The sequence below is a fragment of the Pelophylax lessonae genome (genome assembly GCF_965119305.1).
Source record: "Pelophylax lessonae genome assembly, chromosome: 4".
Lineage (NCBI taxonomy): Eukaryota > Metazoa > Chordata > Amphibia > Anura > Ranidae > Pelophylax > Pelophylax lessonae.
The window spans coordinates 220,079,934-220,093,859 of NC_138771.1; the positions used below are offsets into that span (position 1 = coordinate 220,079,934).

At 41.5% G+C, this 13,926-nt stretch overlaps 1 protein-coding gene and 1 long non-coding RNA gene across 3 annotated transcripts in view; both read left to right on the forward strand.

Moving 5' to 3' along the window:
• LOC309555221 overlaps positions 1-13,926 on the forward strand; it is a 375,479-nt gene that overhangs the window by 310,163 nt on the left and 51,390 nt on the right. The window lies entirely within an intron of this gene.
• The window catches only part of SLC13A1 (solute carrier family 13 member 1), a 136,488-nt gene that overhangs the window by 74,265 nt on the left and 48,297 nt on the right, over positions 1-13,926 (forward strand). For both annotated transcript variants that reach the window (XM_082257097.1, XM_082257098.1), the window contains exon 8: positions 10,580-10,642. In XM_082257097.1, coding sequence (XP_082113223.1) covers positions 10,580-10,642 — 63 coding nt within the window. The remainder of the gene's footprint in view (positions 1-10,579; positions 10,643-13,926) is intronic.

The following is a 13,926-nucleotide window of genomic DNA, read 5'->3' on the forward strand; positions in this document are numbered from 1 at the left end:
GGTCCTGACATCTGGCTATTCTACTGAGAGATTTAACTGTTTGTCGACTCATAGCATCACAATGGTTCCAGTGCTACAAATTGTATTACTGCCAATAAGTGGTAAAATCTCATAGTAGCAAAAATATTTTTATCAGTCCTGTATCCCCAGCTTAAGCCATGTCAAATCCAGGGTTATATTAAGGTCTCCCCAAGTGAGCAATTTTGTGTCCCTTTCAAAAACAACCTTAGTTATGGGGAAAAAAATGTTTTTTTTTTTTTCTTTTTAATGCTCCTATTATGTTAAATTGTCTGCAAAATTGTAAGTAAACATAGGTTCACTGAACTTATATAATGGAATCAGTTTTCTAAACTTAATTTTTTCCTTTATACCCATGAATCCTGTAAATTTTTGTTTTATTTATGGATTGTAGGCATCAACAGCACCTGTCTGACACACAGGAGATTTTTATTACTTTGGTAAATTGGTAATGAGAGTAACACTTTACCGATTTCTGCCTCATTCGGACAATATTCAAATCAAATTAAAAATTGAAAGATTGCCAATATCACATTACAAATTAATTTTAAATCCCTTATATAGATGGGTTTTAATCATTTTTGTAAAATAATGGCTCAATTATTGATAAAGAATATGGCTTGCATCGGTTTCAGGAAAGCAAACTAACAGGTGGTTGCACATTTAATTATGCCTGAAATTTGTATAACTCCAGCTACAGCAATATGTACATAACCACAGGAGACTATTGTATTCTGTATTTTCTTAAATTTTCACTTTATACATCACTATACAATAAGTATTGCACTTAAGTGCATAGAAATAATGTTGTTGAATGGTTTTCATGCTCTGTGTGGAGGTATGCAAATTATGTTAGAAATTAAAGTGTTTTGGGAAAACTATAACATTAAAAATGTAAATCTAGCCTGTTGTCCTTTGCAAGGACAGGTTAATGCAGAGGCTGCAAAGGTGCCAGCTCAGGGAACTGCAATGAGGAAAGAATGAAGCTTGCAAACAATGGCCATCCTAGTAAAATCTGTGAGACTTGGACATCACTTGGACAGCTAGGTCCTATTTTGTGTATCAGGCGTGCTAACAGAGTCTCCTGTATGAATAAAGCATCAAACAAGGGTTACATTATTGTTACATTATTGGTTACAATAATATTACCATGTATTTTGGTTTTCAGTGTATTACAGTCAGTATGTCACAGAGCTCATTTAACTTCAGTTATTATAGGAGCAATAGATGATAATAGGCAAGACAGATGCTAGAGAGGTGTAAGGCCTTAAAAAGGAATTTCACTCTAACTGCCTATATATTTTTTTACCCCTATTTACCTGCTGGGTTGTCCTCTGTTCAGATATTCACAAACCCAGTGAATCCAGTGTTTTCCTACTGCGATCTGCCACACTACCCCCGCTCCAGTCCCATGATGCCATCTTCCTCACTCATCAGGAGTTGGCTGTTTTTTCCAGGTTTAGGTAGCTGCCTTATGCTGATGCGCCTCCAAGCCCACCCTTCTGCTTCTTTTATGAATGGGAGTCAATCCCTTTTGGGATATGTGATATGCATATCCCAGGTGGCTCTTGGTGTTTTTGGGCTTTTTGAGTAGCTGAAGAGGGAGGAGGGTTGGGGTGGGGGAAAGTTTAATTTTAAAGAAAGTTTATCTTTAAACAAATGATTGGATAAAACAGCAGACAGTAGCAGAGTCAGCAGACTGCCAATCAGGTTATACACATATAAACAGAGTCCAGGTTCCAGACTCACAGACAAAAGACATAGTACCAAGAACAAAATAAAGGCAGGCCATAGATGATTCATTTTTTTTTTGTTCAATCAGTTTAGGCCAATATGTATTCTGCTACATATTTTTAGTTAAAAAAAAATCCCAACAAGTGTATATTGATTGGTCTGCACAAAAGTTATCGCATCTACAAACTATGGGATAGATTTATTGAATTTTTTATTTGTTTTACTAGTAATGGTGGCAATCAGCGACTTTTAGCGAGACTGCGACTTTGCGGCAGACAAATCTGACACTAAGTGGCACTTTTTGGGGACCAGTGACCAGTGACCATAATACAGTGATCAGTGCTAAACATATGTACTGTCACTGTACTAATGACACTGGCTGGGAAGGGGTTAACATCAGGGGCGATCAAAATCAAATGTATTCCTAGGGAGTGCTTGCTAACTGTGTGATGAGTGCTTATACTGTAGAAAGGCAGAGATCCTTGTTCCTGCTTAGCAGAAACACAGGATCATAGCCTTCCCTTGTCACAGAACAGCGATCTGCCTTGTTTACATAGGCAGATCGCCATTCTGCCTGTGTCCCAAAAGATCCCTAGGTGCTGGAGGACATCAGATCCGCCACACCCAGTGATTGGCTCCAGTTGTGTCCAATCATGGCGGGTGTGGGTAGCCGGTGGCGCGTGCACCCAAGACCTGGAAAAGCAGGATGACATACATGCATGTAATTCTGTGCACAGGAGCCGCTGCCCCCCAGTATATTTTTGTGGGATGGTCGCAAGAGGTTAATTGTGTTCTCTGCTTTTCTATTTCGTTTTGCTTGTCCTTGTAGAAAACAAATGTAACCAATGTTTTTACCAATGTAAAAAACGAATATGGTTTTAAAGTTAGTTTTTATTTTAAATAACTTTACTGTTCTTTTTATCAGAAGGATGATTTTAGTGTTTTATTTTGACCACTTGCTTAAGAACTATATAGCCTTTTTACTTCCTGGATGATTGCAGTTTTTAGGGTTATATATATTCCTAAAACAAAGCAAATTAGTTTTCAGAAAATGGAAACGTGAATCTCGGGAATTTCAATAAAGAGGCAATGTAATTTGTCACGTCAGCAATGCAAAATTCTATTGAAAAGACATTGACTGGGGTGATTTAGGTCAAGCGCATATTGTGGGATCATTACCTGTATTTCTTATGTGGATTTTTAATACCCCCTTGAGTCATAAACATGCGACAAAACGTATGATCAATGCTTACTTATTTGAATGCAAAAGAGTCAAGCTTTGTCTTGGGCACAAGCAATGCATTCAAATACACGATTCATCTAGAAAACAATCCTAAAACATTATAGCAGAAACCATTGTGATGCATTTACTATTTGAAGATTAACTCAAAATTCCACCTGTAATGTGTCTATACCTTCATTACAGATAGACCTAAATTGTGCTATATAATACAATTTAAACATGTGGCAGCACAGTGGCTTAGTGGTTAGCAATATTGTCTTGCAGCATTAGGGTCCTTGGTTTGAATTTGAATCAGGACACTTCATTCATGGAGTGTGCATGTTCTCCTTGTGCTTGTGTGAGTTTCCTCCCTTACCCCAAAGACAGGGTGGTAGGTTAATTGGCCCTAATATGTGTATGTATTCATATGGGATAGATTAAAGTGTAAATTGCTTGTGGGAAGGGACTGATGTGAATGTACAATACGTAAAGCGCTGTACAAAATTATCAGTACTATATAAATGACTGTAATAAAAAAATAACTAGATTCTATTTTTGTAACAATAACTCATTGTAACTGCTTGTTACCAGTCTTGGTACCAATTGGGATAGGATCAATTAATGACAGTAATATAATGAGGAGGATTTCCTAAAGAAGTTAAGCCTAGTACACACTGCTAGTTTATTATTGTTCAACCAAGCAGGCTGAACAAAAAGAAAACTGACAGCTCAGGTCGGAGTCGCCGTACTAACAATCCAATGTTAGTACAGCGATCTCCACTGCTGTTCTTTTGTGTTCTGACAGGGAGGGGGCCTCCCCCCTCGCCAGAACACTCAGGTCAGCACTCTCAGCCATTAGCTAAGAGCGCTGATCGGGAACCGGCTGACAGACCTTTTTCAGTCATGCCCCTTCAACAGAAGGCAGCCAAGCAAAAAGCTTCTGTTGGACCGGCTACAGTACACAAATTCTATTGAACCGGCTGATGACTCTACATTCGGCCTGTGTGTACGGAGCTTTAGGCTTCTAATTAAAGAATGTGTAAATATTCACTTCAGTTATCAAGTCATGTCAAAACAAATACCTGTTGTCTTTGAACATCTAATTATGTTTAAACGTTTTTCACATCTGTGGATAATGGAAGTGAATGTCTACACAATTTGGATAGAAATTCTCAGCTCCTTAGGTAAATCAGCCTGTGTCTATGAGTAGCATAAGCTTTCACGTATTGATCTAGATTGAAAAATTCTACAGGCTGAGTTGCATTGTTATGGGCATATTTTGCTGTTCTTCTGCTAAGAGTGTCTTCTAACTGCTTAGATACATGAACATGCAAATATTTGCATTCATCATATCTGGATTGTGGAGTCACATGCAAAAAACCTCCTCTATATAATGTCAGGTTAGGAGTAGGGATGGGCCGAACGACCCCCTGTTCGGTTCACACCAGAACTTTCGAACATCGCGACAGTTTGGGACCATATAACAAACCCCATTTAAGTCTATGGAAAAATCAAAAGTACCCTTTTTGAAGGCTTATATGCAAGTAAATGGTGCATACAATGGTTATGGGGGTGCGGGCACTGCCCTGGGGGACATGTATCAATAAAAAAAAGTTTGCAAAAAACATAATTTTAAAATGAGCAGTGATTTACTGATGCTTAAAAGGAAAGCATCAAAATGAGAAATAACAAAAAAAATTAAAACTTCCTTTCAATATAGTGCCTGGGGGGATGCCCTTAGTCTACATGAAAAGTGGCACATCTGTACTGTGTATAGAAGCTGCTGCAGAAATAATTGCATTTATAAAGCCAACAAAGTGACATTTTCCCTACAAGCTTTATTTTGTAAACAACGGCTTGGGGAGCCAGCCTGTATGATGAACAAGATTAGAGATTTTTTGGATAAAGTCTGGAGTCTCTTCCGCTGACTTTGGATAGAAGTAACAGGTGTGGAAAAATTGGTCTTTGTGTTTCGAAGGTGCCTTCACACCATAACTCTATAGAGGTTCTCCTGATGAAAGCAAGAATTGCCTTGCTGTCAAAAATGTAAATGATATGCACCTGTCAAACAAGTACGGACAAATTGGTCTTTGGGTGTCTGTGGCACCTTCACACCATAACCCTATAGAGGTACTCTTGATGAAAGCAAGATTGGCCTTGCTGTCAAAAATTTAAATGATATGTACCTGTCAAACAGGTGTGTAAAAATTGGTCTTTGGGTGTCTGTGGCACCTTCACACCATAACCCTATAGAGGTACTCTTGATGAAAGCAAGAATTGGCCTTGCTGTCAAAAATTGAAATGATATGTAACTGTCAAATAGGTGCGGAACAATTGGTCTTTGGGTGTTAATTGTGCCCATGAAACCTACACCAAAAAATTCTTCCAGATGAAATCTACATACGCAACACTAGGCAGCCTAGAAGTCTTGCAGAGATTCCACATCCCAAAAACAGTAAATCAGTGACATCGGCATCAGGGGCTTCATAGCTGCTGGTAATCCAGGACTGATTAATTTTGATAAATGTCTGTGTCTGTGGACAGACGCGTTCTATTATCAGTAACAAAACCTCCAGCAGCACTGAATGCATGTTTGGAAAGCACACTGAATGCAGGGCAGCCCAGTTGCATACTGGGCAAGTTCTGGCCAGTGGTCTATTCTCATGACCCAGTGACCCAGTGACCCAGTGGATCATCAACTGGAAATCTCTCCATCTCTGTTTTCGCCCCTAGAAAATCATCCACCATATGATGCAGACACTGCCAATAGGATGTGGAAGCTGAGAGCCCTGGGAGGCAAGAACTAAAAAAATTGGGAAATGCATCACTTTCGCGGCCCCCTTCTCCACCACTCCTCTCTTGACCAACAGAAGCCTCAAAACTAAGTTTTCCATGACAATGTAACCTACCAGAGTCAGGAAAACTCTTTAAAGTGTCCTCAAGAAATTTCATCTTCTGCACCCTCTGGGGAGACGGGATGAGTTCTGAGACTTTCCCCTTGTAACGGTGGTCATGGAGGGTTGCCAACCAATAGTGATCCTTCTCCTCAAAGCCATGTATTCTTGGGTCCTTTCAAAGGGTTTAAAGCATGAGGGAGCCCATGCACCACAAGTTTGCAGAGGCATGAGAAGCAGACTCCTTGGGGTTACTGAGGATTACAGTATCTATAATTGCCTTCTCCCAGCCACTTACTACACCTAATGTTTCTGGGGATGGAATACCATCTGTTGAGGGTCGACGTATGTCTTCCTCTGCTTCAATGCCTCCAGAATCTTCCTCCTCCTCCTCCCTCTCCTATTATGCGTTTTATGGTGTAGGAAGAATGGTGTCTGTATAAAGCAGGTCTTGAGAGGAAAGGAAATCCTCCTCTTCCTCCCGCTGCTCTGCCTCGAGTGTCCTGTCCTTAATGCCACACAGAGTCTGCTCCAGTAGAAACACAACAGGGATTGTGTCACTGATGCGCGCTTTTTCAGGGCTCACCATCCTTGTGGCCTCCTCAAATGGTGACAGTACAGTGCATGCATCCTTTATCAGCAGCCATTGGCGTGGGGAAAAAAAACTGAGCTGGCCTGAGGCTATTGTGTCATACTCACACAGGTACTCATTGACGGCCCTCTACTGCATGTGCAGCCACTGCAGCATTGCTAAAGTCAAGCTCCAGCTGGTGGGCATGTCACAAATCAGACAGTTTATGGGCAGGTGCAATTCCTGCTGAATTTCAGCCAACCAAGCACTGGCTGTGTATGACTGCCTGAAATAGCTACAGACTCTTCTGGCCTTTAGAAGATCTTCCAAACCTGGGTACCTATTTAGGAAATGCTGAACCACCAAATTGAGGACATGTGCCAGGCATGGCATATGTGTCAACTTTCCCTGTCTGGGTGGACAGGAGGTTTGTGCCATTATCGCACACCACTATTCTGGGCCTGCCCCTGCGGAGCAGCAATAATCTCTGCTCCGGTGTGGTTCCTAGACACACCAACTGAAGCACTGCATGGCACCTTTTAGCCGGACTCTTTGAACAGCCCCTTGAACACTTAGGGGGTACTTGTGGTTTGTAGGACAATTCAGCAGAGGAGGGCATGGAGGAGGAGGAAGGGGTCGAGCTGAAAAATCTCACATCATCACAACTAGCTGTATGGAGATGTGGCAGCACAACAAGCTGTAGCACTAAGCTCTATCCTGCATCCTTCCAAATTGCAAGCAGAGTTACCCAGTGTACTGTGAACGAAATATAGCATCCCTGACCATGCTTGCTGGACCACGTGTCAGCAGAAACGTGGACTTTGCGGCTGACTGCCTTGCCCAACAATGCCACAACATTCCCTTCCACGTGATGGTACAGAGCTGGAATGGCCTTAAGTGAAGAGAAATACCGATTGGGAACCTGCCATTGTGATACAGCATATTCTGCATATTCAGGGAAGGGGGCAGAATCCACCAGAAGGAAAGGCAGAAGTTGTAAAGCCAGCAGCTTTAAAAAGCTTGCATTTAGATGCTGGGCATGTGGGTGGCAGTAACTGTATATTTTTTTTTTTCGCTGAAGCAGATGGGACAGAGAAATTTGCCAGCTATAGTCTACAGCTGGCAGTGTGCTACTGGTAGATGTGCTGCAAGGACCTGGGACACCCTGTGCTATACCTTTATCCCTGTCAGTTGAGGCTGCTGAGAGGTATAGCGGGGGTAGACTGAGGTGAGTAGGGAGGAGAAACAGAATTACGTCTCCTGGTTTTCAGGTGCTCTTCTCAACGGCCTGAGTGGTCGGAAGTTGAATGCCTTGTCAAGCATGTGGTGCCCAAATGGCTGATGTTTTTTCTATGCTTAATGTGCTTAAGACAAAGTTTCCAAATTGCAACAGTGCAATTGGCTGAACATGTGCTAAAAAAGGCCCAGACAACGGAGCTGTGGGAAGAGTGCCAGGAGATAACAACTCCACAATGTGATGGAATAGGGTGGCTGCTCTCTACTCTTCCATGACGGCTGCCTCGTTGGGGTTGTGCCTCACCCCCACTTTTCTCCTCTGCTCTATCCGGCATCCAAGTCACTTAAGTGACCTCATCATCATAATTTCTTCCATTCTTATTACCACTGGAGACAACTTGGCAATGCGCTGTGGCTGGGGGAACATGACTGCCAATTTGTGTACCAGTGTTCTCCCCTCTCTGTAGACTCATGTTCCTACCTTCCTCAACCTCAGAAACAACATCTGAATCAACTAATGGCTGTGCATCGTCAAGCTGCAAGTGGCTGACGCTGTGTTCAAATACTTGATGCTGGGGCTATAGCAGGAATAGCTGTGGACAAAGAGGCAAATTTAGACACTCTGGCAGCTGCAGTGGACTGCGCACTAGTCTCTGCTTGGGTGACGGAGGATGAGGAGAAAGAGGAGGATGAGGATGAGGATGGTTTAGTAAGCCAGTCCACCACCTCCTTTGCATGCTGTGGCTGGATAGCACGGGCAACATCACTAAATAGAGAAAAGAATGCCCTGCTTGAGGACTGACCAGGTCCACCTTTGCCTGTGGACACATAAGCTGCTGGCCCCCTCACAGTGCCATGGAAATGTCTGCCTCTCCTTGTTGGCCTCCCAGACATGATGGGAATGTGCTTATTAATAAAATGTAATAAAGATGTGGAAATATGTATGTGGATGCTATTTAACCACCGGAAGGATTTGCCCCCCTCATAACCAGGCTATATTTTGCGATTCGGCACTGTGTTACTTTAATGGTCAATTACACGGTCGTACGACACTGTACCAAAATAAAATTGATGTCCTTTTTTACCGCAAATAGAGCTTTCTTTTGGTGGTATTTGATCACCTGTGCGATTTTTATTTTTAGCGCTATAAACAAAAAAATAGCGACAATTTTGAAAAAATAAACAATATTTTCACATTCTGTTATATAACATTCCCCCAAAAAATGTAAGAACCAACATTTTTTTACATTTTAGGCCAATTTGTTTTCTGCTACATATTGTTGGTAAAAAAAATTGCAATAAGCGTATTTTGATTGGTTTGCGCAAAAGTTATCGCGTCTACTAACTACGGGAAACATTTATGTCATTTTTATAGTTTTTTTTTCTTTACTAGTAATAGCGGTGATCTGCGATTGTTTTGCGAGACTGCGACATTGTGGCAGACAGATCGGACCCCTGATTGACATTTTTGACACTTTTGGGGGGACCAGTGTGATTATTACAGTAATCAGTGCTAAAAATATACACTGTTACTGTAATAATGACACTGGCAGGGAAGGGGTTAACAATGTGGGTGATCAAGGGGTTACATGTGAGCCTAGGGGAGTGATTCTAACAGTGGGGAGGCGTGGCTTGTGAAATGACCATAGAGACATGTGATCCTATATAAAAGGATCACATGGGCTCTATGATCATTCCAGGGAGAAGAACGGTCAGCTGTGCTTACAAAGCTGACCATTCTCTATCAGCGGGAAATGATTGTGGGTGTCAGGCAACAATCGGAGCTGCCTGCCCCGTGCATCTGCTTCCCTGCTGACGAGAGGGGGCGGGAGCGCGCCGCCGGCGGTGAATGCTCGTCCCCTAGCTGCCTACGCGCGACCGACGTATACCTATGGCGGTTCGCACAGGAGTGGCTGCCTGCCACAGTATAACTGCGGCGGTCGGTCATAAAGTGGTTAATCAATAAAAAGTGGTGTTTAGTGCACTTTAGCTTATGCTCACTACACAGACACACTCCACAAACACACTACAATATATGGCAGTAAAATATATATATAAAAATATACTGCATTAAAGGTGCACTAACACACAGAAATATACTGGGTTAAACGTGCCTTAAAGCACTAAAATATACTGCGTTAAACGTGCACTAACACAAAAATATACTGCGTTAAACTTGCAGCAACGCACAGAAATATACTGTGTTAAACAGCATGCAAGGCACTGAAATATACTGCGTCAAACATGCACTAAAGCACTGAAATACACTGCCCTAAACGGCAATGGTCACACTACACTCACACTGACTGAACTATCACTAGATTGACTAAACTGATATTCTACACTGACAACAGAATCAGAATAGCACACTATAGCACTCTAACTATCTAGTAGTACTGAACAGAGCCCTGTTCTATCTCTCTCCACGCCGATATCACACTACAAATGTGCGCTATTGAAATATTACTTTTATAGTGTGAGGTGGGACTAAGAGCAATGACTAATGATTGGATAGAGCCATCATTACTTTCCCCAATCATGGCTCTGACAGTGCTTTGTGCCCTGATTGGGCAAAGCTTTCATTGCTTCAGCCAATCAGGGCTTTCAATGCACTGTGTTGTGGCACAGTGGATTGTGGTCATTCAGCGGGCCGAAGAAACAGTTGAACGCCCTGATAATTGGGGTGTTCCTTGAACGGGCGCTGATCGGCCCGAACTCATGCTCTGGCTGAATCGTTCACCCATCCCTATTTAGGAGTGTCAAAGGAAATAAATGTGCTAAATAGCAATTTATATTTTACTGGGCAATAAGGTAGAGATGACAAATAAAACATGTATATTTGTTAAACCAGAGATCATATATGTAAAGTAAATGCTTACTTATATACTTTTCATTTCCAATTAGACTGATGAAGACTGTAAAGATGAAACCTGCAGTCAACATAAAAAACAGGAAGAATATAATGCGGTAAGATCTAGATCAAGTATATAAGGCTTTGTACATTCTGCTTAGACAGTACTCATAGTCAAGTAATAATCATTCTGCATTTCAGATTACTGCACAAATAGGACTTTCTGCATTAATGCTATGCATTTAAAAAATACATTTATTGTATTATCTTTATCTCACTGATTATATCATTTTTCTGCAGGGAGAACATTAATCTTAATTTTTGCCAGAAGGCCTACCAATAATTATTGCCTTATGGATACATCACTAAACACACACACACATCCGACTTTTTCTGCAGTGTTTGGTACTTCTTAAATTAAAGTTCCTGCCAGCTGAATAGCAGCTTAATAAAATGTTTCTCACTGCACTGTGATCGCACATCAAACAAAATTCCCGGATGTCTCTTCTCTGTCCCTATGTCTGTCGGCAGAAATTGTCATTATTAAGGAGCACAGTCATGTGGTTGTTTTGATTCACTGTTTCACAAGCTTACATAGGTAAATGGTAATTACATCTGCAGAAAGGTAGAAAAAAACAGGCAGGAGCCTGAAATGTAGTTTGATAAAATTATCCCAATTAATGTAGCAGACATAAGTTACAATATCAGTGACTTCTGCCACTTGAGTATGAGAAGGGACTTTTGTATAAGTTTAAGTGAGCAATGATACCTTTTTTATAGAAAGTAAAAAAGTGATTTAACCACTTAAGCCCCAGGAGATTTTACCCCCCTCCTGACAAGGGCCTATTTCTCGATTCGGCACTGCGTGACTTTAACGGACAATTGCGCGGTCGTGCGACGCTGTACCTAAACGAATTTGACGTCCTTTTTTTCCCACAAACAGAGCTTTCTTTTGGTGGTATTTGATCACCTGTGCAATTTTTTGATCATGCGCTATAAACAAAAAAAGAGCGTAAATTTTGCAAAAATAACAATATTTTTCACATTTTTTTATATGAAATTCCCAAAAAAAATGTAAAAATCAAAATTTAACATTTTATGCCAATTTGTTTTATGCTACATACGTTTGGTAAAAAAAAATAGCAAAAAGCGTATTTTGATTGGTTTGCGCAAAAGTTATTGCGTTTACTAACTAAGGGAAAGATTTTTGTCATTTTTGTTGTTTTTTTATTTAACGAGTAATGGCGGCGATCTGCGATTTTTTTTGCAGGACTGCGACATTGTGGCGGACAGATCAGAACCCTTGACTGACATTTTTGACACTTTTGGGGTTACCAGTGACATTACTACAGTAATCATTGCTATACATATGCACTGTTACTGTAAAAATGACACTGGCAGGGAAAGAGTTAACTTTATTTGAGAGGGAGGGGTTAAGTGTGTCCCTAGGGGTGTGATTCTTACTGTGATTGGATGTGGCTACTGGTGTAAGAACAGAGATCAACGGTCCTACATAGTAGAACCGTGTGATCTCCATTCTTACACAGGGGAGAATGATAGCCGCCTGCCTTTCTCCTGCTGTAACGGACGATCGCGAGTGCCCGCCGGGCACAAGAGCGGGGGGGGGGGATCCGTGAGCGAGCGGGAGCCATACAGGCTAGCGACGTAGACCTACGTCGCTTTGCCTGTGAGGGGCTGATTGCCGATGTAAATCGTCGTTAGGCAGTCGGCAAGTGGTTAAAGGTTAAAAAAAAAAAAAATCACCACTGGGGTTTTTATTTTTTTCTAAACAAATGAAAATTTTGCAAAAAAAGTTTTTCATAGTTTCTGTTATAAAATGTTGTAAATAAGTAATTTTTCTCCTTCACCGATGAGGCTGCACCGATGGGCACTAATAGGCTGTAATGATGAGGTGGCACTGATGGGCAATGATGAGGAGGCACTGATGAGGCGGCACTAATGTGGAGGCACTGATGGGCCCTGATAGGCAGCAATGATGAGCACTGATGGGCAGCACTGACAGGCACTAGTTGGCAACACTGTTGGGGCTGCACTGCTAATCAGAGCACTGATGATTAGTGCCCTGATTATCAATCTAGGTGTCCCTGTGTGGGTTTTCCAGTAATCGGTTTTCCTATGATAAGTGCATATGACAGGACATAGGAGGTTGTTAATAATATTACAGTTTTATCAATAGATAAGAAGCAACATGCAGTCATATTAAGTATATGTTCAAAGGTGAAAAAAACGTGTCTCCAAAGCTCCAGGATGTAGACAAGAAGCAGTCCCAGTACAGGTATACAATGATTTGTCAATCCACAGCCATTAGAGGCACGCATTGCTTTTCAAAAAAAAGGAAGACAGTACAGTTCCAACACAAAAAAAGACAGTTAGGAGGGGTCTTCTTGTGAAAGCTTAAAATCTAAAAGGGAGGGCAAATTATACTTAAGATAATTGTGTGAGGGTGAGCTGCTGATGAAAGTAAAAGTGCAGTTGACAGGATAGGGTTCCTTGAACAAATTCATTTTTAGAGATTGTCTAAAGGCTGTCCACCTTAAAGCTGGGTACACACAAATCAAAAGTCGGCCAGTTCAACAAGAAATTGACAAATTTTGATTTGTGTTTAGTCTTCCCTGTTCGACAGACGCCGACCGTTAGATCAGCTTCTGTCGAATGGACCAACTGCAAAATCTTGCTCAATCAGTGGCTGTATCCAGTCGGCTGCAGCGTTGCAGAGAGTCCTGCTGTCAGAATACAATGGCCCAGCAGGGGGATTTCTGCATCCGCCTCACTGGTGTGGATGGAGGAATCTGTTGGTTTTTGCGTGCTGAATGAAAAATAAACTATGTATACCCAGCTTTAGCGTAGGCGATAACCAGATTTGAGGTAGAGATTTGAGGTACTTCAGTTGTCAAGTCATGTGCAGATGACATATCAAATGACTGAATAGTTGAATTATGTATCATTCTGCTGAATTCCATTATTAACTCATGTGTAGGTAAAAAAAACCCCTCAATTTTCCTTGCCCGTGATTGGGTATTCTTTGCGTTCACTAAACTTCCCTTGTAAAACGAACAGTCTACAAATTGTGTGAAGATTCTCAACTCGATTTATTAAATCAGCCTCAGTGTGACTGTTTCTCAGATTGGGAAAATTCAGAATATGGCTGCCAGTGCAGAGAGTAATTGGCTTACATCTGTTCTTATACAGATATAGAAGAGAGCCCAATGTATATCTCTACAAGTGGGATATGTATTAGGGGAATGCATGCTGTAGCTTGTAGTTGTACAGAGGCTAAAAAGACAAGAGAGGGGCATGCTATAGATGGCCATCAGTGGAGCCTTCCAGGACTTATGATTCTACAAATTGGAGAAAAGCTAGTGAGGCTACTGGTTTTCGG